The sequence below is a fragment of the Mustela nigripes genome, chromosome 10 (genome assembly GCF_022355385.1).
Source record: "Mustela nigripes isolate SB6536 chromosome 10, MUSNIG.SB6536, whole genome shotgun sequence".
Taxonomy (NCBI): domain Eukaryota; kingdom Metazoa; phylum Chordata; class Mammalia; order Carnivora; family Mustelidae; genus Mustela; species Mustela nigripes.
Window position 1 is genome coordinate 40,805,616 of NC_081566.1, and position 21,789 is coordinate 40,827,404.

The 21,789-nt window shown below is 58.3% G+C and overlaps 2 protein-coding genes across 3 annotated transcripts in view; one reads left to right on the forward strand and one right to left on the reverse strand.

The window, feature by feature from the left end:
• Positions 1–10,815, forward strand: part of ADORA1 (adenosine A1 receptor) — a 31,075-nt gene extending 20,260 nt beyond the window's left edge. For both annotated transcript variants that reach the window (XM_059413141.1, XM_059413140.1), the window contains exon 3: positions 8,904–10,815. In XM_059413141.1, the coding sequence (XP_059269124.1) occupies positions 8,904–9,543 (640 nt within the window). In that variant the 3' untranslated portion in view covers positions 9,544–10,815. The remainder of the gene's footprint in view (positions 1–8,903) is intronic.
• On the reverse strand, positions 10,300–20,895 carry MYBPH (myosin binding protein H). The gene is made up of 9 exons (XM_059413142.1): positions 19,359–20,895; positions 19,116–19,250; positions 18,194–18,361; positions 15,671–15,759; positions 15,127–15,322; positions 14,805–14,944; positions 14,072–14,231; positions 12,653–12,789; positions 10,300–12,511 (listed from the first exon to the last, which is right to left on the reverse strand). Exons 1-9 carry the CDS (start codon positions 19,597–19,599, stop codon positions 12,296–12,298), a joined length of 1,482 nt encoding a protein of 493 aa, XP_059269125.1. The 5' UTR covers positions 19,600–20,895; the 3' UTR covers positions 10,300–12,295.
• Between the last annotated feature and the right edge of the window lie 894 nt (positions 20,896–21,789).

Below are 21,789 nucleotides of genomic sequence, written 5' to 3' on the forward strand. Positions count from 1 at the left end.
GGGACCTGGTATTGCTCCCATGCCCGCAGGCACCCCTCAATGGGCAGCAGGGGCCCCTCTGTGCTCGTGGGCCCAGCGAGGTGCTCACATTCCCAGGACCTCCCACACCAGCCCTGCTGATGGGCCAGGGGGACCGGCGGATCCTCGGCCTCCTCTTGGAAGTGACCACTGTCTGCAGAGGCCACAGGGCACTGTGGGAATGACCCAGTCAGCTCCCTCTCCCCAGAAGCAGGCCTTTCTGCCTCACTGGAAAAGGAATTTGGCCCTTTTCCTACCGTGGTCGTCACCGTGAGGCCTCACTGCACCAGCCACTCACAGGTCATTAAACCCGCACACAGACAGGACGGGTTTTTCCGTCCCACCCCCCGGATGAGTCACCCGCGGCAGGTGGGGCCATTGGGCCTTGGTCTCTGCCACCTTGGCCTTACCTGAGAGTTGGAGAAAATCAAGTCTCAGGGCAGGAAATGGCTTGGAATGCTAAAGTCTGGGCCCGTTTCCTGATCAGGTCAGGCACCCTCATCAAGGACCACTGGGATGTGGGGCTCCACCTGGCCTTGTCAGAGAGCTGCTTCCCAGTGGGGGGGGGGGGGGGTGGAGGAGGAAGGGACATCCTGATTCACTGGGGACAGTGGAAAGAACTGGGGATGGCAGCAGATGTAGTTGGAAGATGTCGCTCCCCCAAATCTGCAGACCGGCTCCCTACACACCGCCTCCACCCGGGAGCCTCCTTCGGAGCTCTGAGCACATCCAAAGGCCTCCTTGTAAGGATGAAAGAATGAGCCCAGAGAGCAGAGCACCTGTGGGGGAGAGGGGATGGCCATGCTGGGTTCCCTGTGGCCTGTGAGTCTGGGGGTCCCACCGGCAACCTTGGCCTTGTTTCAGCCGCTCTCTGCTCAGACTGGCTGCTCCCTTTGGGCAGGCGCTGTGTCCCCCTGTTGGACAGAACCTTCCTTGAGGGCAGGAGCTCGGTTTCTTCTGCTCACTGCCAGATCCAAGGAAGAGGCTCTCCCTCCCAGCAGGGAGGGGAGGGGGTTGGTCCCAGAATCACATACGTGTCCTCTACGGTCTTCGCACTAGGCTGTGGAGTTCATCTGTCCCCAGCAAGAGACCAGGAGCAATTTCCAAGGCCCACTTACACTAATCACCTAACCAATTTACCCAGGTCTTTCCAGAAGCCCCGAGTGTCTTCTCCTCTCGGCAGACCTTAGGCCCCGGCCCTGGAGGTGTCGGACTGATTGCCCTCCTGGGGATGGGAGACACTGACAGGGGTAGTAGCCAATGCTGCAGGGTCTGAGCGGGGCAAGACTCCAATAAGCAGGACGATCAGGACCTCCTGCCACCCCCCCAACCTCCCCTTCCGGCCCCTGATCCAGACTCCCCTGGGCAACATTACTAGTAAATCTTTGGCCCCTGGAGTGCGCCCAGCACCGCTGATTGTATCTCGTTTCCTGTTCTCCTTGGGGAGGAAGAATTTCTCTGCAGGAAGTAGTTTAATAGTCTGAAAGCCTTACTTCTCTGGTCTGGAAATCCAGGTTTCCCGTTGCAAGTGGCCCAGATCCTTAATGAAAAGGGAGGCAGGAGGGAGGGGGCCAGAGCTCTGTAGCATTGCTTCTTCTCAGACACGGAGGGCAGAGGGCAAGGGAAGGAGAGACGGAGAATTCAGTTCCTGACCCTCCAAACTGCTGGGGTACAGAAACATGCTCCCCGCATCCGGCTCTCTTCTCCCCACTCCAGCCCTCGGCCTGGGCTCTGGCCACATGCCTGGGGAACAGGGCCAGCGGGGCCTGACGACCCAGCCCTGGCCTCAGCAGTAGACAGGACACTTCGTCACCCGTGTCATCCAACAGAGCCGTGTCTACCCTTTTCCAAACTGACTATGTGGCTCTCTCTCTCTCTCCCTTCTGAGTCCCCGTGGATTTGTTAAGAGTCTGGTCTATTCTCTGCTGTCCCTGGCAGGGAGTCCTTCGTGATGACTACACTTGGCTCTTCCCGCTCTGGCTTCACTCCTGAGCCGCTAGGGTCCAACCTGGAGCTCAGGGGTCCCTAAGGTGTTTACACTGGAGGAATTGGTTATGTGGTTGACGAAGAGTCTCAGAAGCCTGTGGGGATAGTGAGGGAAACCAGAGATTAGCAACAAGGGGAAGTTAGCCCTGGGCTGCAGGACAAAGGGAAGAGCTGGAACCGAGTTGGGCCTGCTGGCTGGGAGGTAAGGCCAGGGAGGAGATGTAACAGCTGCCTGAGGCGCAGAGAGAGGGGTGGAAATATCCTGGTTTTCCTCTCCTCCTTCCATGCTCCAGTGCCTCCTGTGGCCCTGCTGATACAGCAGCTCTGGAGATGCAGCCTGTGAGGCGCAGCCCGGCTGATCCAGAGCAGGGCAGGGCGAGGAGAGTAGGCCGAGGAGAGCCAGCTTCAGGACCAGTATGCTCCAGCCTTGTTCAAGCAGTGGCAGAGCAGCTGCTCTGAGCACCTTCCTCTGTGTGACTGTTCTCTGTCCACCAGACAGAGTTCTGTAGGGCCTCTCTGTCTTGCCCTTCTCTTTTCTCTGTCAACTGTTTCTTTCTTGCCGAAGTCTCAGGGTCTGCTTATCACCTGATGACATTCAGAGCTTTTCCTGTTCGTAGGAGGCTTTTTGTTCATATTCTCAGGGTCAGCCTGAAAGTCAGTCACCAGCGGTGTCCAGGAAAGAGCTCCTCTTTGAGGCTGTGGCCAGGGAGAGGCCAGCCCTCGGCACTCAGCCAGGGCCGCTGACTGGACGTGATCCTTACTGTGAAAGGGCCCTATGTGTGGGGCACAGGAACCCCCGGGGTCTGGGCATGCTCATGGGTCCCATGAGGACTTAGCTTGAGTTGGAGACACAGCTTCTCCGGACCATAGGCTGAAAGACTCCGGGGAAGCTGGTTCTGGCCAGGGGCACCTCTGTTGGTCCCACAGTGTGCAGGGCAGTGCTGGGCCTGGGCTTCCGTGGGGGTGCTGTGTGGCGCCGGCTCATGCTTCTCATCAGTATCCCTCGTCAGAGTGGCCTATGTCGCAGGACCTGTGTAGGGCTCCAGTGGTTTCCCAGGTCAACAGTGGGCTCCCCACAGCTCCCAGCGCGTGGGGGAGAGACCAAGGGAACTTTTCTTCTCACCCAGGGCACTGTGATGGCTTCCAGGGTGACGGCTGAGCCTTCCTCCTCTGGCCTTCTCTAACTGAGCTGCGACTCATTCCTCTTCACTTCTGGTTCCCGAGAGGTGCTCACGGGCTAGGTCCTCAATCAATCGCAAATGATTGAATAAATCATGTTTACTTATCACGGAATTTTATTTCTCATTGAATAGATCTTAAGCGGTTGTGCAAGTGGGTGTAAGGACTCCCCTGCCCCTTGCGACACGTACGTGTTTGTTTTTTCGGCAGAAAGAGAGTTGCACTGTTCTCGGCACTGGGGTTGCAATGGTGAACCAGCAAAATAGAGACCCTGTCCTAAAGGGACCTGGTAGTCCGCTGGAGAGCAACAGATGATCAGTGCAAACCTATATATGGAGGATGAGAGAGAGAGACAGGAAGTGATCGGCTCTCTCAAGACAGTTACACACGGCGAGAGGTACAGAGTGGTGGGGCGGTCTTCGCAGGCCAGTCGGGGAAGCTTCTCTGAGCAGGCGACATCTGAGCTGGGATCTGAATGAGGCGAGAGGAGCAGGAAGGGCCAAGGCCCCCAGGGGGACACAAACGTGGGTCCTGCAGTGTGGTGTGGACCTCGTGGTTGAGGGGGTTGGGGCTCAGACTAAGGGGAGGAGCCCCTTGTGGAGACAGGGGTCCGGGAGACTCAGGAAATGGAATCTCTCTCTACTTGGTGGCCAGGAGCAAAACCTGAGCACCATCTTGATTCCCAACGTCAGCCGGACAGCCAGACTGGGCAGCAGATCCTGTTGGGTCCGTTCCCAAGTGCATCTCAAAGCCGTCCACTGCGCCCCAGCCGCTATGCCAACTAGAGCGCACCACCTCCTGTCTCGCCTGGATGGCTAAAGTAGCCTACGTGTGATTGGTTGTCTTCTTTCCCGGCTGCAACACGTTCTCCACAGGGAGGTCTGACTCAGCTTTTATAAACAGAAATTGGAGGATATTACCCCATGGCTTGCAGGGGCTTCCCTGCACTTAGAATGTAGCCCTGAACCTTGACTGTGGCCCTCCCTGCCCTAGGTGGCTGTCCCTGACCACAGCTGGGACTGACCCACCCGACCCTTGTCCTCACCGCCCTCCCCAGCAGCTCTCTCCTCCTTGCCGTCCAGCCTCAGCGCCTTCACCTGCTGGATCTTCTGTGTGGAAGGTTCTGACCACCCCCCCACCCCTCCACAATCTTTGCCTGGGTGGTTCTTGGTGATCATTTAGCGATCAGTTCAGCATATCCTGCCCGGAGAGGCCTCTCCGCTGCCCGCTACTCACACTCTCGGGGGGTCCTATTGATTTCACTCTCTGAAATGATCCTTTATTTGTGGATACCTCTAGTTCTTGTTCTCCTGCCCCTGGAAAGTTACTTTCATGAGAGCCTGTTCTCTTCAGCATTTTTGAACCCTACCTTTACCACTAGGTAGGTACCTGGAACCTAAAGGTGTTCAAGGAATATCCGTTTAATGAGTCAAAGGGAGGTACCGTATTTGCTTCGTTTCCCCAACAACTCCCCCGCCCCCTCCACTAAACAGGCAGCTCATCAGCAGAGCAGTCCAGGGTCTGTGAAGAGCTCAGACCTGAGGGAGGAGGGAGGCTTCCAGGCAGGTCTGATGGCATCTTCAGACCTGGTCAGTCCAGGGAGCTCGCCGTGGCTCCCCGCTGCTCTGAGGCCACACCCTCCAAATCCCTCCGCCCCATCCCATTGGACTGCCTGAGCCCGGTCCAGCCTGGGCTTTGGACTTGGACAGATCTGAACCTTAGCAATTCTGTCTCCGAGACCTCTTTATGGCTAAGGGACCTTGGGCAGGTCTCATAATCTGAGTCTCAGTTACTATAATTAGAAAATGAAAATAATAATTATAATAATACCTAACTCACGGGGCTACCTTTACTACCTTTAGTCAGTGCCAGGCCCATGGAAAGTATTAGTAAATATTAGCTCTGGTTAGCATTATTGTTGTCATTATTACTGATCAGTTAGCTGTTATTTTTTCTTTCTGTTTAAAGATTTGTTTATTTGAGAGAGGGAGCAGACACATGAGTGCGGGGGAGGGGGAGAGGGAGAGACAGAATCTCAAGCAGATTCCCTGCTGAGCACAGAGCCTGCCCCGGGTCTCCATCTCACAACCCTGAAATCATGACCTGAGTCAAAACCAAGAGTCAGACACTCAACTGACTGAGCCCCCCAGGCACCCCAGTTAGCTGTTATTTTTCAAGGCCCTTCCTGCTATGTTAGCCTTCAGAACCTCCCTGTTCTGTGTGGCAGCCCTGCCAGAGAGCAGGGGTGAGGCAAAGCTGTCCCCTCCCCTGCCCTGTTGAGTTTGGGCTTGGTAGGCCCCCACCGTGCCCACCCCTGAACCACACCCAACTCGGGCAGCATCTGTGACGGGAGAAACATCCCCCCTCAGCCAAGCCAGGAACCGCTTTCCACCTCTTTCCTGAGGCTCTCCCTCTCCCGCCCTCCTGCCGTCCACGTACTCGGTCTGCATGTTATCACCACGTCAGGACCTTGAGGGCGATAAGCTCACGCTCTGGAGTGAGTACTGTCTTGGCTTTCAGAAATAACACACGGGGTGGGGGGGCACTTCTCAACCGGAAGGAACGTCCCACCCGTGGTGGGTTCCAAGCACTGTGAGGGAGACACTGGAGATGATGGGGCTGGTTCGGTGAGGAGTGGCCCGCCCTGCTTGCCCGTGGACAAGGCCCCCTGGTGTTTCAGCATCCCCATTCTGTTGCTTCCCCACCTGTGTCTGCCAGAGACTGCGCCCTCCTGAGGACAGCCATCTCTCTGGCTCGTTCCCAGCACAGTCCTGGGGGTGGTAAGGCCTCAGACCCCAGCTTGGGAGGGAGAGCCCAAGCATTGGAGACGCATTCAACATGCCCCCCCTTCTGCTCCCCCCTCCCCCCCCGCTGGACTTGCAGCCTCTGCTTCTCTTTCCCACATGTGGGGAGAGGTGAGTTTCTCCCTGGCCCTGGGGCACAGCCCTTCCTGTGGGAGCCTGCCCCACCTCAGCCGAGGTCCTGGGTCCAGCCCTTTCCCACCATGGAGAAAATAGCAAGAAAAACAGATGAGAACTGATACCCTAAGCTGCAGGTCTGCTGGGACCCGGCCCTGGAGGAGCCCCAGGAAAGCTTTAACCTTGGGGCTCTAGGCTGTCAGGAAGGGCGACAGGAAGAGGGCAGTGGGGGCCTCCCCAGTGAGACGCTGCCTCCTCCCTCCCTCGCACCTGGGTCAGTGTCAAGACCACGTCTTCTCTCAGTGGGTCATTGGCCGCTCAGATGTGGGTCCTGGGCAGCCTCCCCCCACCCCCAGTCCTCAGGCTGCACGGCAGCACGAGGTCACCTTGTCCACCCCCTTCCCCCATCTCTGAGCACACCCGCTTTGAACAGGGTCTTGATGTTCCCATTTTAAAGCTCTTAGGAAAGGGACATTCCCAATCTGCCAGCCATCCCAGATCTAAGTGACTCACGATGAGCCTGGTGCTCGGCAGGAGCTGGTCTTGGAGTCAGGAGACCTGGGTCATTTGGGGCCATTTCCGGGCCTGGGGTTCCTAATCTGTGAGGTGGTAATCCCGTTAGGTGCTGCATCACGGGGTGGTTACGGGGATGACCGGAGGCACGAACGTAAAGGGCTTTGTGAACAATAAACGTGATGTAGATCATACACGCGTTGGGCCAGGATGGGGGGCAGGGCAGGGGCCTGGCCTCCACCTTCCTCCTGCAGCTGCAGCCTGATTAGCTGCTGAGGCTCACCTGGAGACCCCCCCCCCCCCCCCCCCCCCATGACTGCCGTGGCAGGGTCCCTCAGCCCTGTCTCTGGGCAGACTGATCGCCGCTCCTACGGTCTTGGCCCATAGATTCACAAGAGCTGCTTTCACTCTAGGATGTGTGGAGGGCACTTTGAGACCATCACTACCGAGCCCTGAGCCAGATATTTGCAGAGCTGTTAGGCCATGTTGGCCGAGCATCTAGAGATGCTGGAGGTTTTCCAAGTGTGAGTGTTACTGGGGGTTTGGAGGGGTAGGGGCTCTGGCACAGGAATATCCGTGGGCTGTTCACAGACTTTGTCGCTTATGTTTTCTCATCTGGGGTGAGAAAGCGGGGTCTGCTGTCTCGTTGGGAGTTAATCAAGTAGATTACAGGTTGATTTCCAGCGTGTACACCAGGCCAGCCTTCCTGCCGGGGATCCGAAAGGCGGGAATGGGATTCCGTTCCAAGATAGCAAGGATTACGTGTAAGAAAACGGAAAGACATACACGTGAACTGGGTGCTTTTTAAGTACCTTGGTGCTTTTGGGGGCACAAGGACCCCATGATCACAAGGCAGAGGAAGGGCCCCAGTGAGGTCTTGGGCTTCTCTAGGTTCCTCCTTTCCCCACTGGAATGATGAGATTGGTAAAGAGGTTCCGTGATCCCTTCTAGTTCTTGCTTCCTTGATGGCGATCTGGTTTCTCCTACCACCCCTGCCAAGGCATGCCCCTCCCCATCCCTGTAAAGCCTTCTGGAGCAGTGGGGGCTTTGGAGGGTGGACAGATGTCCAGGGTGAAAGGGGCCATAACATCATCGCTGTGAGAAAGAAAGCCTCTGATCCTGCAGCCCAGGACAGAAGAAACCAGAGTCGGCGGGGGGGGGGGGGGGGAGACTTTGCCTTCACCCCCATGGGTCTCAGTAGTGGCTTACAGGCTCAGGGGGCGCTCCCTCCAGGAGCCGCACTGGAAAATAACAACTGGGCAAGCGACCGCGCTGAGCCGACTCCTCGGCACAGAGCCGGGCAGGCCCCATCCCCTGGCATTTGCTCCAGGGCAGCGTCTGGGCAGAAGACCGTGCTGGCCGCCGGCTGCACTGGCTTAAAGGGAAGTGCAGAGCTCCCAGGACATTGTGTCGTCCGCCTCTTCACCCAAAATGGGAGTGCAGAGAGGCTGGGATCTGTTCTTACTCCAGGCAGAGGGAGCAGTGCCGGCACAGAAGGCACCCGTGTTTCAGGTGCTCTGCTGAGCAAATGGACCTATGTGTGCCTGCGTGCGAGTGCCTGGGTGGCCACAAAAGCTCCGTGAGCATTAGGTATCTTTCTGAGAATAATTCTCCCATTAGCTTGGGGATGCAGAGCTGGTGCAGCAGCATAAGCCCTCAGGAAATGAGCACTGTGCTGTGATTGGAAAGGGGAAGGGGAGGTAAGCTGGGAAGGGGACACTGGTGGGGCAGGGCCGGAAGGAGGGAGCTGTGGAAGGCTTTTTGGCCTAAGTGAAAGAGGGCTTCACCAATGATCTGGCTGTTTTGGGTCAACGTGGCTCAGAAAAGTGCTGCTGCCTTCCATGGGGCCTTGGGCAGATCACATGATACTTTCAACCTCCACTTAGTCATCCGTCAAGGCTTTCCTACCTTGCAAGGACTGTCCCGCAGCAAGGATGAGGGGACCAATAGCCATGTGCCAGGCACATGTGACTGAGTTTTACTCTGGTGATCTTATTGATACTTCTGCAGGAGGTCCTTTATTATTTTACGTTATGATTTTTATCTTGATTTTTTTGTTCTTCATGATTTTTACGTGAACCAGGTTTCCCATCTGCTGCAGGTGGGATGGCCAGGGTGTTGCAAGCTCTGGCCCAAATCCTAGATCCTGAAGTCTTGGACCTCTAGCCAAAGACCTGCAGCTCCCCACTCCCTGGGCCCTGGCTGGGAAGGGGCCCTCCTCTCAGAGACCCCTGGGGACTGGCGGAGCCTAAGTGGGGGGGACTCACACTCTGCCCTCCCCTCCCCCAGGTACAAGACGGTGGTGACTCCCCGGAGGGCGGCGGTGGCCATCGCTGGCTGCTGGATTCTCTCCTTCGTGGTGGGCCTGACGCCCCTGTTCGGCTGGAACAGGCTGGGGGAGGTGCAGCGGGCCTGGGCGGCCAATGGCAGCGAGGGCGAGCCCGTGATCGAGTGCGAGTTCGAGAAGGTCATCAGCATGGAGTACATGGTCTACTTCAACTTCTTTGTCTGGGTGCTGCCCCCGCTGCTGCTCATGGTCCTCATCTACCTGGAGGTCTTCTACCTGATCCGCAAACAGCTCAACAAGAAGGTGTCGGCCTCCTCCGGGGACCCGCAGAAGTACTACGGGAAGGAGCTGAAGATCGCCAAGTCGCTGGCCCTCATCCTCTTCCTCTTCGCCCTCAGCTGGCTGCCTCTGCACATTCTGAACTGCATCACCCTCTTCTGCCCTTCCTGCCGGAAGCCCAGCGTCCTCATCTACATCGCCATCTTCCTCACTCACGGCAACTCAGCCATGAACCCCATCGTCTACGCCTTCCGCATCCAGAAGTTCCGGGTCACCTTCCTTAAGATTTGGAATGACCACTTCCGCTGCCAGCCCTCACCCCCCATTGACGAGGACCCCCCAGAAGAGGGGCCCCACGACTAGACTCCACCTTCTGTTCTCACCTGGCTGCCCACATTGGGGGCATCAGCCCAGTCCCACCTCCCCACTGGTCCCACTCCTGAGCCTTCCTGGCAGGGCTGTGGGGTGTGGGTGCCCTGCAGCTCAGGTCCTGGAGGAGGTTTGGGAGGGCGGTCCGTGGGGAAGGAACCAGGGAACCTGAGGAGAGGAGGAAAGTGGCTTGAGCCTCCCCAGCCGTGTGACCATCATGCAGAGAGCCCAGAGCTTTGGGCTGGAACGGACCTGGGGAGCCTGAGGCTGCAAAGGGGCCATGTGGGCTGGGAGGGCAAGCTAGGGTTCCCATGGCAGTTGGGGGAGCCTGCTTGTCTCTGGTGGTAGTGGGGCAACCCTGGGAAGCCTGAGGAAAGGAGAGGATCCCCTCCAAGATGGAGGGAGGGAGGGGAACTGGACATCGTGGTCTTGCCTTCTCTTCTTGCTGTGGGAGAAGTTGGCAGAGCCACTGAGAGGCAGGAATCAAGGAGACTCAGTGTCCGCCTCCCAGGACCCTGAGCTCCTAGCCATGCTGGGTGCCTGGGTGCCTGCTCTCCCTGCCCTGGAGAGCCCAGGTTTATACTTGGGAGAGGCAGAAAGAGCAGGTCCAGAAATCATTCCCAACTTTTGCTTTATTCTCCACTAGCCCTGGGACCCTGAACTGGGGTGGGGCTCCAAGCCCCTTAGAGCTCATGTGGAGTTGAAGTGCAGGCCTCATACAGCCACCAGGTGGCAGCACTGAGCCCTTGCTCGGGCCCCGGACGTCCCAAGAAGGGGCCTGGGCGGTAACTACCTGTCCACTGGGCCCTGATGATGGCCTGGACTCTCTTAAGTGACACCCATCTCTGCTGTTTCTGGGCCAGATGGAGAGGAGAGCCCCAGACATGACAACACGAAGGAGCGTTAAGCCTGCCTGCGGAGGGGGTGGACAAGGAAGAAGTGCTGGAGTGACTTGTGCCAGACTAGAACAGGCCAGGGGAGACCACACCGCTGAGGGGGAGGCAGAAAGAGCTTGCTGGCATTTAAATGTCCCCAGCGTCCCTGGCACTGAGCACAGTTTTCAGGGGCTTTGGGGCTCTGTGGCACGGTGTAGGCTTTAGAGTATCTAGGGAAGTGTCCACCCTCGGCCAAGCTGGAGGGCGGGGTTTGTACAGAGGGGAGGGGGCGGGTTCTGCGCGTGATTCCAGGCCCCGCCCGTTCCTGGAGGTGGGATGTTCCCTGGCTCCCAGGGAGGGCCTCCTGACTAATAAAGACTGTGAAACTTGATTGACAGCATGCCCCTGGATACCCACCCCCACCACCATCTGAGGGCAGCAGAAGACCTCAGCGGAGGAGAGCAGTGGTGGCATGCGGGAGAAGCACGGACCAGACCGAAGGGGGGGGGGGGGTGCAGGGAGGGGAGATATGGAGGCATTCAGAGCAAAGAAGTTTCTAGAGAAGAGTGTGTCTCTTCCTATAGCTATGCTCTTGGCATAGCAAACCCTGAATGTGAAAGCCAGATGCTAAAAAATCTCTTGTCTGGAAATCTGGAAACCCCACTTACATCCTGAGTCCCCTCCCACTGGCACCTTTCTCCTGGTGTCATTTGTGGACACCTCCTCGTGGTGACGACGCGCTCCACCCCCCTCGTTGTGACACAACCCCTCCCCCATCACAACGATGCTCACTGTCAGAGGCCCCGCACCGGAACACATCACACACTTTTATTTGAACAGTTCTCACCCAGAATGCACCGCTCTGCAGGGGCACTCCAATCTTTGCACCTCCAGGCCCCCTTGTGCCGAGGAAGCCTGGCCTGGGGCCTGCCAGGCCTACTCCTGGCTCCTGGGCTCCAGCCTCTGGGGGAGGGAGACTAGGCAGGTACCAGGGAGCAAAGCCCTCAGCTGTCACCATGGAAACGGGGCTCTGGGGCATCCATGGAGCTTGATTCTGAGTCTTGCGGGCCCGACCCCCTAGGTCTGCAGCACCTGGCAGAGAACATGCTTCATGAGCCCAGGGTTTGACAGAGCTGGGCTCTTCCTGTCCTACTGAAGCAGTGAGATGGGGCAGAGGGACACAGAGGCCCTCTTTCCTTCCCAGACTTCCCGCCCCAAGGGCCCAATGCCCAGCACTTAGCTCTGCCCCTGCAGCTTTGGGATCCTCCCCTACTTGTCTGGAGCCTCAGAACCAACTGGGAGGGAAAGTGGGACACAGGATGTTGCCCCTCTTTGCTGAAACGGAAACAGGCCCAACGGAATGCCCTGGACTAGAACCCTGTCCTATGTGCACATTGCCAGGGACAGCAGAGTAGTCCGCAGAAGGAACTGCCACCTTCCCCTGTGCCCTTCACCCCCAGCTCTGACTCTGTCCCCTCCACCCCCAGCTCTGACTCTGTCCCCAGAGGCCCCGGGCCCAGCCATTTACCATCCTCCTCGCCCAGCCTCCTGTCGCTCTTCAGTGTGTGGCTGACGCTGGAAAAAATGCCACAGTCAGAGTGGGGGAGGGGCGTACCTGCAGGGGACCCGAGTTGGAGGGAATGGGACGAGAGGAGCTCAAGGCTATACATCTTCACCCCAGGCAGTCGATCAGTTTGGGTGACAGACTCTGCTACCTCCGTTCCCTACATTGGGCCGTCCTCCCACTTGGAAAATCCTTCCACCAGCCGGACCTCTCCATCTTTACTAGCCCTCTGTCTTGCCTTGATTTCCAGCACCCAGCCTCATCTAGCCCAGCAGGGGAAGAGGTGGCCTCTATGAAGGGACGGTCCCTAGGGAAGGACGTTCCCCATACCTTTCCCCTTGACCTCCAGCCGGCAGTCCACAGATGCCTCCCCTAACACGTTGACAGCCTTGCAGGTGTAGACCCCGGAATCAAAGGGGCTGGGCTTCCGGATCTCCAGGGTGCAGACGCCTTGCTCAGAGAGGGCGCGGTATTTGGGGTCACCCTGGATGTTCATCTTGTTTTTCATCCAGATGATCTTGGGCTAGGGGGGCATGGTCAGAGGAGAGCTGAGGAGGTTGTGGGCTGGGATGGGCTTTGAAGTTGCTGCCTGGGAAGATTCCTCATCCCCCCTGCCCCCCCCCGCCCCCACCTGCCCAGGACACAGAGGGGCTTCAGCCCTAACCTTGGGTGATGCTCGGACGCTGCAGAAGAGCTGAGTGCTGTAGCCGGGGGTGGAGGTGTGGTCAGCCAGGGGCTGGGTAAATGAGGGGGCTTCGGAGAAGTCTCGCTCCACAAACCCCTTTGGTTTGGCAACAATATCTGGGTTCAGAGGATAAAAGGGGGCAAATTTGAGATTCCAGGATGAAGTCAGTTCTAGAACTGACTTCATCCATTTTCCTAAAATAATCACTGTAGCTTACATTTAGATGTCTTATTTAATCTACATAGCGTCCCTCTGCAAGAGCGAGTTTGTTATTACTACTTGACAGATGGGAAACTAAGGCCCTTCATGGATGAATGACTTGCCCAATATGACTTTGGCCGTTTGGGGCTTAAAGGGTAGACAATCACGTGATGACCGTGGCTCTTTGGGCAGAGAGCTGGTGGTTTGGAGGACGATCTTCGCATCAGCGAGGTCAGGAGACAAGCCATTTCATTGTTGCTGTGGGATGCGGGAGCTCCATGGCAGGGAAGCTCTCGGGAGGCTCTTGAGAAGCCAGGCGTGGCTAGCATGTGGGAATTTAGAGACAGAAGGCCTCAAAGAGGCCGAGGAATGCCGGCACCGTGCCTGGGTGGGTCAGGGAGAAGACAGAGAGGGCAACGGGCAGGAAGACTGGGTAGATGAGATGCTCTTGGCTGAGGCTGAGGACTTGTAACCAAGAGACACACCCTTCATTTCTGTTCATCTTTGGAGATCTGACTGGTTTTCCTTTTTTAAACAAAAATGTCTTCCTAGCTCTGTGCAGCACAGGCTGGTGTTAAAAATTTGCGTGTGCTTTCCCGAGCCCACACAGACTCCGCGGTGGGGGGAGAGGAGGCCCGGAGATCGCAGGGTGACAGGGAACAAGGGTTTGACATTTCATATTTGACGCAAGCATGTCACAGGGCTGTGTGGACACAGTAAATACCCCTATCTCTCCTGTCCATCTCTGTGGTGTTATATGAGGGTCAGAAGGCTTGTGTTTGAGCCAACTCACCGGACTCTACCTCCCCACGCCATCCTGCCCCCCAGAGTAGTTCCCTCGGGACACCATGCGCGAGCCCCTGTGACCCCTGTGATGTCGGCAGCCACCAGCAACTTTGGAATAGACGCGTAGCCTCCCAGGAGACGCGTCTCCTTCCCATGGGTTTGCTCTGATGTGTTTGTTAAAATCAGTCCACCACATCCACTTCTGTACAGTCCCTCGTGGGAACGGGTGAGCATGTGCATTGCTGCAGAGTCGGGGCGCAGAGGGCAGAGGACACTCTGGTGAGCCGCACCCGCGAGGAGCCCACCAGGAGGGGTGCTGATGCCCCCGGACAGGCCGAGCCCAGCCAGGGGCAGGCAGAGGGGGTGCGTCAGGCAGGCCTGACTTGGTTTTGGTCCCGGGCCCAGACCCACCTGCCTTCTGGATGCGGGCTAACTCCTTGGTAGTCGCAGCTGAGGTGCTGAGCCCGCACTGGTTCTCGGAGAAGACCCGAAAGGAGTAGGCGTTTCCCACGATGAGGTCAGAGATGGTGCAGGTGGTCGGGTGGTAGCGCTCCAGCACCGTGAACCATTGCTGCGGGGACCCCAGCCCGGTCATCCTCTCCTCAGACCCCTGCCCTTCCCCTCCCAGCTCGCCCTGCAGCCCCTTCCTCAGAGGGGCTCATTCCATGCCTTATCCCAAGGGAGCTGAGCCATCCAGCTTTGGGAGAAGGGGTCCCTGGAGCACTCAGATGACCTCACTGGGGTCCTTGGAGAGTTCTAGATTCTTACTACTCCAAGTGTGGTCTGAGAACGTGCCAAGTCAGAATCACCTGGGAACTCCTGGGAGGTGCGGGATCTCAGCGCCCGCCCCAGACCTACCAAGTTAATCGGCATTTTACCAAGATTCCCCGGTGACTCATTGGCACATTACATTTCCAGAAGCACTGCTCTAGACCTGGAAGGGCCTCCCAGAGCCCCCCTTGCAGTCTTCAGGAGGCAACTGAGGCCCACAGAGGAAAGGGATCTTGCTAAAAAGCCATACGAGGAGTCAGGTTAAAGGTAGTTAGACTAGAACTTGGTCCCTGGACTCTTGGAGGGCTGGGCCTTCCTGGCCACCTTGGCCACTTCCCCCAGCCCCTCCCCACTCTGCTCCAGCAGGCCTCACCCCTGTCTTTTTGTCTGCCTTCTGCACAGTGTAGCCCAGGAGCTCTGTGTTGCCTGTGTCCTGGGGCGGTGTCCACTCAAGGGCAGCGTTGCAGCCCCAGACGTCCAGGAGCCGGATGCTGCTGGGGGGTCCAGGTTTCTCTGCAGGACCAGAGTGCGAAGGCGGGATGAGGGGCAGGTCTGGGCTTGCTGCAAATTCCCCACACCCACGATCTGGTTCCTGTCACGCTCCCAGGCCTGATCCCGTCAGCCACCAGCTCTGGGGTAGGAGGTGGGGTCTCTGGGTGCCGTGCAAGGCAGCCCTGCCTCCCCTGGTCTCATACCAATCACCAGGATATCGATGGCTGCCTTGGCCTCCAGGCCTTCCAGACGCACGGTGAGCTCGTAGCAGCCCGAGTCGGAGCGCTGGGCCGAGCGGATGAAGAGGATGGAGTCCTGGTCCCCGGTGCGCACATTCACCCGCTGGCTGTCCAGGGCGTGGCCATTATGGGTCCAGGAGGCCTGAGGCTTGGGACTCCCCTGGGAGGGAGGAGCTCTCAGGTACAGGAGATGCCAGCATCCCCCTGCCCACTCAAGTCCGGGGACCTCTGGAGCTGGCCCCATCAGCTCTTCCCAGGAGACGCAGGTGCTGCTCACAGCCTCCCTCTCCAGGGGTCCAGCCAGCCCTAGGACCACCTACTCCATCCACAGGCTGGAGAATCACAACTGAGTCATGTGTACAATGGAGGGAGGGTGAAGCTCCCCTGGTGGGTCCACGAGGACTGACCCCCATGAGGATCCTGACATTTCCAGCGTCCCTTTGCCGTGCGTCAAGTAGGGACCCTGATTTCCATCCAGGCTGTTATCCTGAACAGGGGACGCACTTACCTGGAAGGGGATCTGCAGGTTGACTGGCTCTCCCACCTGGCGGATGTAGGTCTGACGAAGGTGGCGGGGGACTCGGATCTTGGGCGCCTCTGCATCAAAGGGAGAGGCCGGGTTTAGGACAACGTGGGGTTGCTGATTGGAGGCTACCATGGAGGGTGTAGGAAGCAAGCGGTGAGGGTTGCTGGCTGGGCAGGGGGGATCCTAGATGTGTTCTGGGGCTGCCTGCTTGTGGGAAAGGCAAAGCTCACTAGTGGAGATCCCGGGGCCCAAATCCCCCGAGGCCCTTGGGGAGTTGAGAGCGGGGAGCTTCCAGGAGGGCAGGGCCCCCATGGTGTGAACTAGTAAGCATCCCGGGCACTCCCTTGGCGCCCTGAGCCTGCCAGGCTGGGATTTACTCTGCAGCCCAGGCATTCCTGGGCTCCAGATGGGTCCTGGCCGGCTCCTTGGCCCCCCCTAGTGGGGAGCAGGTGCTGCACCTGCCGGCCTGCGTTCTGCGTTTTGTTCTGGGGAAAGGTGGCCATGCCTTCTTCCTCCTAATCCAGCCCCCTCCATTCCACAGCAGCCCGGAGCCTCCAGAGAAGCTCCTAGGAGATCCATTTGCCCATTTCTCTGTCAGGGGCCATATGGGAGGATTAGGATCTTTTCCTTTCTTAAATGAGGCTGGAGCCGTTTTACCCCCTTCACCTCTGTCGCCCCTCCCACTACCTTTCAGTCTCGCAGTTGGGAAGTCCTTCCTGAAATCTCACTTCAGTCCCATGCTAGGGCGGGGAGCCACCTTCCTGACTAATCAGATGCAAACACCAAAGCCCCTGGACCTTCCAAGGGAGGCTGCAGCCGCCATCGTGCCCCCCGGGGTGGGGACAGGAGCAGGAGCAGCGGGGGCTGCTCAGCGGCAAACAGGTGGTAGCAGTTGGTCAGTGGCACACAGGCGGGAGGGGAGGAGGCGGTGAGAAGGAACACTGTGTCTCCGAGGATTAGCTGTGCAGGCACTTGGCCCTAGGAGCATAAGGAGTGAAGTGCTCCAGGGGCAGCTGCAGGGGGCCAGGAATGCTTGGCAGCTCCAGGTGGCTAAGAAGGGACAGCTGAGCAGCTGAGGATTCTGGACAAGGTCCCCACCCTGCCCTGCCCATGAGGAGGGCCTGGCTGGTCCCCATTTGTTCACAGCCCCCCCCCCCCCCCCGCCCGCCCTTCTCTCCAGGAAATCCCCTTCTCTCCTGCCAGAGGAATTTTAATGGAGTCGTGGGTGCTGAGTCTGGCTGGCTCCCTCCAGGTTGGGCCTTGGAGTAGAGGGCCCTGACCTCTGTACCCTCTCAGAGTCTGATCTCCTGGCATAGTTCCAGCATCTTCCCGGTCAGGAGGGCTTCCTGGCACCTCCAGGCCAGAGCCCACCTGTCCATACAGTGGCTGCTCGCCCAGACTCAAAGGATGGGAGGGTCACAGAGAAGACTCCCCGATGCTTGGTGACACAGGAATGGTCCTGTGTGGGAGGCAGGTTCTGGAATTGCTGCTAATAGGCTCAATGACCTCAAGGGAGTGCTTGGGTCCCTTGGGACCTGCTTGGCTTGGAGGGACAAGCTGTCACAGTCTATGATTCTAATCTCCCTGGCCCCAGGCTTCCCACATCTCTTGGGCGCTAAAGTTGAGAAGTATTTCTTTGAATCCCAATGTGACCTCTCCTGTGGCTCTGAAGCCCACTCTTTTTGGAGGCTTTGTCCCAAACTCTGGGGGCCAGAGGGTGTGGGGGAACAAGAAGGAAGTAGAGAAGGCCTCAGGCCACCTGCTGGCCTGTATCTCTCTTCACCCTGGGCCCTGGGCTGTCCCCAGAGACCTCAGATCAGCCTAAATGACTCACTGCCATTAACAGACTGAAACCCAATCGGCTCCGGGAAGGGAGCAAGGGTAGGCTTGAGGCTAATGCACCCTGCAAATAGAACTCTTAGCAAAGGGACAGCAGCTGGCCTCCAAGGTCCCCGCACACTGTTGCCCTCTGGGGATGGAGACCACTTCGCAGGCCTGCAAGGCTCTCGTCTTTCTCCCACCAGAGACGTGGTGGGATAAGAGGCAAGCAAAGACTTCTCTCTACTCCAAAATCTTTGGGAGGATCTGGAACCCAGTCCATAGGACACGAGCAGAAAAGGGGCAAAAAATGAGCTTCCCCGGTCGCTGGAGGGATTCCGATTAGACAGGAGGAAGAACAGAATGGCTCTTAGCATTGGGACGCTGAGGCAGGTGACCTGGGGAGCTTGAACTTTCATTTCTGGGGTTCTGGGAGCCCCTTTCAAAATGTTTGGGGGCTGGGCCGCTCGGGGAAATGGCCTGTTTGGCCTCCAGAGGCTTGCTACTGAGGAACTTGGAACTTTCTTAAGGCAAGATGGGTGATAGCATGTGGCTTGTGCACGTGAGGGTGAGATGGGGGACGATGACTGTCCTGCGTCCTCTGCGCCTTAGCCTCACGTCTCCCTACCTATCACCCAAGGTGCCTGGGAAGGGCTGGGGAGCAGGAGATGAAAGGATGGGCTTTACCGATGAGCTTCTGGATGTGGACAGGCTGTTCTAGCACAGCTGGCGGGCCAGTCCCCGCAGAGCTCACCGCAGCCACACGCAGGAAGAACTTGTCCCCCAGAGCCAGGTTCCGCACGGTCAGCTGGGTCACCATCAGGGGCCGGGCGTTCACGGGCACCCACTCTGAGGCTGGAGAAATGGACAGCAGGCAAGGCCCCGGCTTCATGATCACCGGCATCCGTCTCAGTGGGGCTTTTCTCCTCCCTGGTGATCTGGGGCAGCTGACCTCCCTCCCTGGGCCTTACTTCCCCCTTGCTCTCTTTCCCTGACTTCTTGTCAAACGGTAGCAAAGATACCCGGTGTGAGAACCCTGGAACGGTGCTCAGAGAAGGTATCGCTAGAGTCTGGAGAGGGTGGGACACATGTGCCAAGTCACACAGTAAGGTAAGAGCAAAGGCGTAAGCCAGGCTGAACTTGGCCACCATGAAGGTGAACAGGACAGGGGCAACAGGAACTGGGCCACTGCCCTGTTTCCCTGTTTCTCTTCACGGTCTTTTCCTCTTAAGTCTTCCCACTCCCAGCTTCTGTGTTCCCCCCTCCCGCTTGCCCCCCAAGCAGGCTCCCCCAGGATTCAGCACCTCTCATCAGGGCAGCACCCCAGCGGCCCGGACCCTTCGCTCCCTGTTACTCATTCAGAGGATCCCTGGAGCTGGGGGATGGGGGTGGGGATCTCCCAGAGGGGTGTCATTTGGACACCCCCCTGCCTCAGAGAACCATAGGGTGAGCAAGAAGCGGTGGGTGAGCGGGTTGAGGGGACCACTTGCACTTTCTCCTTTGGTATGTCCCCCCAAGACTGGCCCAGCTGCAGGGGCTGGGGCTTGTCTCCACGATACCCGCAAGCCCACCTCCCCTGGGGGTACACAGTGCTTAGCCCAGAGCTCACCTCCCTCTCGGCAGAGCTCCAGCACGTAGCCCTGGAGCCCCAGCCTCCCTAGGCTCTCCGGTGGCTCCCAGCTCACGGTCACTGAGCTGTCGCTCACATCCTCCAAGGCGAACAGCAGCGGGGCGCTGGGCACGTCTGAGGGAGAAGTAGGGGGAGATGAGGAGGTCTGTGGTGGGGACCTCTCCCCCGCCGCACTCCCTGCCATGCCTGCTTCCCTCCTCCAACTGGCCCGCCTCTTGTCACCTTCACTTGGAGGTGTGGGTTTAGTGGCTTGGGGGGCCGTGGGGGCCGTGGGGGCCGTGGGGGCTGCAGGCGCCGGGGCCTGAGAAGCAGGCTCCGGTGGCGGCGTGGGAGCCCGTTCTTCCCCGGCAGACTCCAACGCTGCCACTTCTCCAGCGGGCTCTGTGGTGGGTGCCTGGGCCGACTCAGAGGCAGACTCCTCTGGACCACAGTCGGAGGCCTCCGAGGTGGCTTTCTCAGTCATTGCGGGGCTGGCTGGCTGTGGTCAGGCTGGAGTGTGCCGGGGTCAGTGGGAGAGGAGCTGGGCCTCCAGGGTGCCAGGACACCGAGGTCCAGGCTTATATAGCCAGGGCAGCCCCACCCCCAGCCAAAGGATGATTCCCAGCTGTGGGGTCAGGTCAGGCAGGGGGACTGGGGGGCAGGGAGATGCCTCGGCCAGGAATAGCTCTGGGGGAGGAACGCAGGGTCCCTTGAGGAGCGCAGTAGCTCGTCCATCACTCCGACTGGATCTCAGCAGCCAGGGTGTTGGAGCCCGGAGGGAAGGACAGCCCAGATGGGTGAGAAGGGGCATTGCCGAGAGCCGGTGCCAGGGGTTAGGGCAACAGGGACAAGAGCTTCCATCTGGAGAAGGAACCCAGGTCATGCTTCTTGTGTTTGGTCTCTGTGGAGCCTCTTGTCCCCGGGGCTTCTCCGCCTGGGTGCTGGGACCCAGACAGCCTGAAACAGTTTTCCCTGGGGAGCACTCCCAGCTTTGTTTCTGGGATCCCACACTCCCCTCGGCCTCCCATGCCCTGGACACTCTCCCATGTGCTGTATGGGGTTGAGGGTTCTAGACCAGGAGGGGATTGCGATATCCAAGGTGGGTTGGAGGAAGATTCTTCCAGCAGTGGGACCCCAGGAAGGGGACCTAAGACCCCCAGTTACTGCTTTTGCTGGAGAGGCTGGAGAGGACCAAGTCTCCCCAGTCCCTGTGACAACCTCCTAGCCCTTGGCAGTGAGATAAAGGCATGAGGCAGAGCTGGAAGGGACCCCAGAGGAAGACAGCACTCTGAAACTTCTAGGCTCTTCGAAGCGGGGGGCGGGGGGTGTACAGCAAACATCTACTCATGGATTTATTCACCCAGTAAAACGTTCTGACTGGTAATCATTTAACAAGCCGGAAAATAGCACGTTTCAGGGAGGAGGGGAGGCCATGGGAACCGTCATTGCGGGTGGGAGCAGCAGTCGAACGCACCCCTTTGGAGAAAGGGTGATGGGATCTGGTAAAAATGGGAAATGGGCATGTCTGCGACCCAGCAGTGACAGCCCTGCAAAGTGTCACCCGTGCCCAGGAGCCACGCATGCGAATGCGCACAGCCGTGTTATTCGTAATAGCCCAAACCTGGGGAAAGCAGCTGGCCCTCCGCAGCTCCCCGTGACCACGTGCCCACCACCTATAATCCAAACTACGGGACAGGACGAGCCAACTGCAACCCCAGGCGACCTAACGTATCTAACAGTTTCATGGTGCACAGGAGGAGGAAGGCTCAAGCACCGTGGGACCTGGTCCATCTTAAATTCAAACTCAGGCAACCCCAGGCTTTCTTCTTCCAGGGGTTTCTGTAGGTGGTAAGATGCTGAAGGGAGGCAGGGGAGGTCAGGAGTGGCTGCCTCCAGGCGGAGGACGGGGTGTCTGTGCTGGGGGGGTTTTGGGGGGGCACTACTAAGGTTTCACTTCTTTTCCTGGGGTGGGGGTTTACACAGGTTTTCACCAGTTAGTAATTCTTTTTCTTTTCTTTCTTTCTTTCTTTTTTAAGATTTTATTTGTTTATTTGACAGAGAGAGATATCACAAGTAGGCAGAGAGGCAGGCAGAGACTGAGGGGGAAGCAGGCTCCCCGCTGAGCAGAGACCCCCATGCGGGGCTCGATCCTAGGACCCTGTGATCATGACCTGAGTCAAAGGCAGAGGCTTTAACTTACCGAGCCACCCAGGCACCCCGTACCAGTTAGTAATTCTTTAAATGAAACATATCCATTCTGTGCCCTCTTTAGCATGTATCATACATCTTGGCATTTAAAAGTAAATACACATGTCATTTATTCACGGCCCTTGGCCACACGCAGCCTCTCCCCCTTCCCTAGGGCTGGCCACACAGGAGTGTGGCTGCCTTTCACGGCTGGCTCTCCTCGCTGTGGAGTGGCAGTGGAGGGCCTGGGTCAGGCCCTGCCTGGGTGCCCGTGCCCTCTGCCAGGTGACTCAGTGTCCTGCCAGGCAGGAGGCGGGCCCTGGAGACCCGATCCCCATCCCTGGCCTCTGACTCCGCAGCTATAAGTGAATGTGACTAACTCTGCCGGACCCTGAGTCAGCCCTACAGAGCTTGTCCCAGGCTGGGGGAAGGGCAGCTCTAGGGAGGGGGAGGGGTGTTGGCTGTCCTGGAGGGCTTGTAGCCCCGG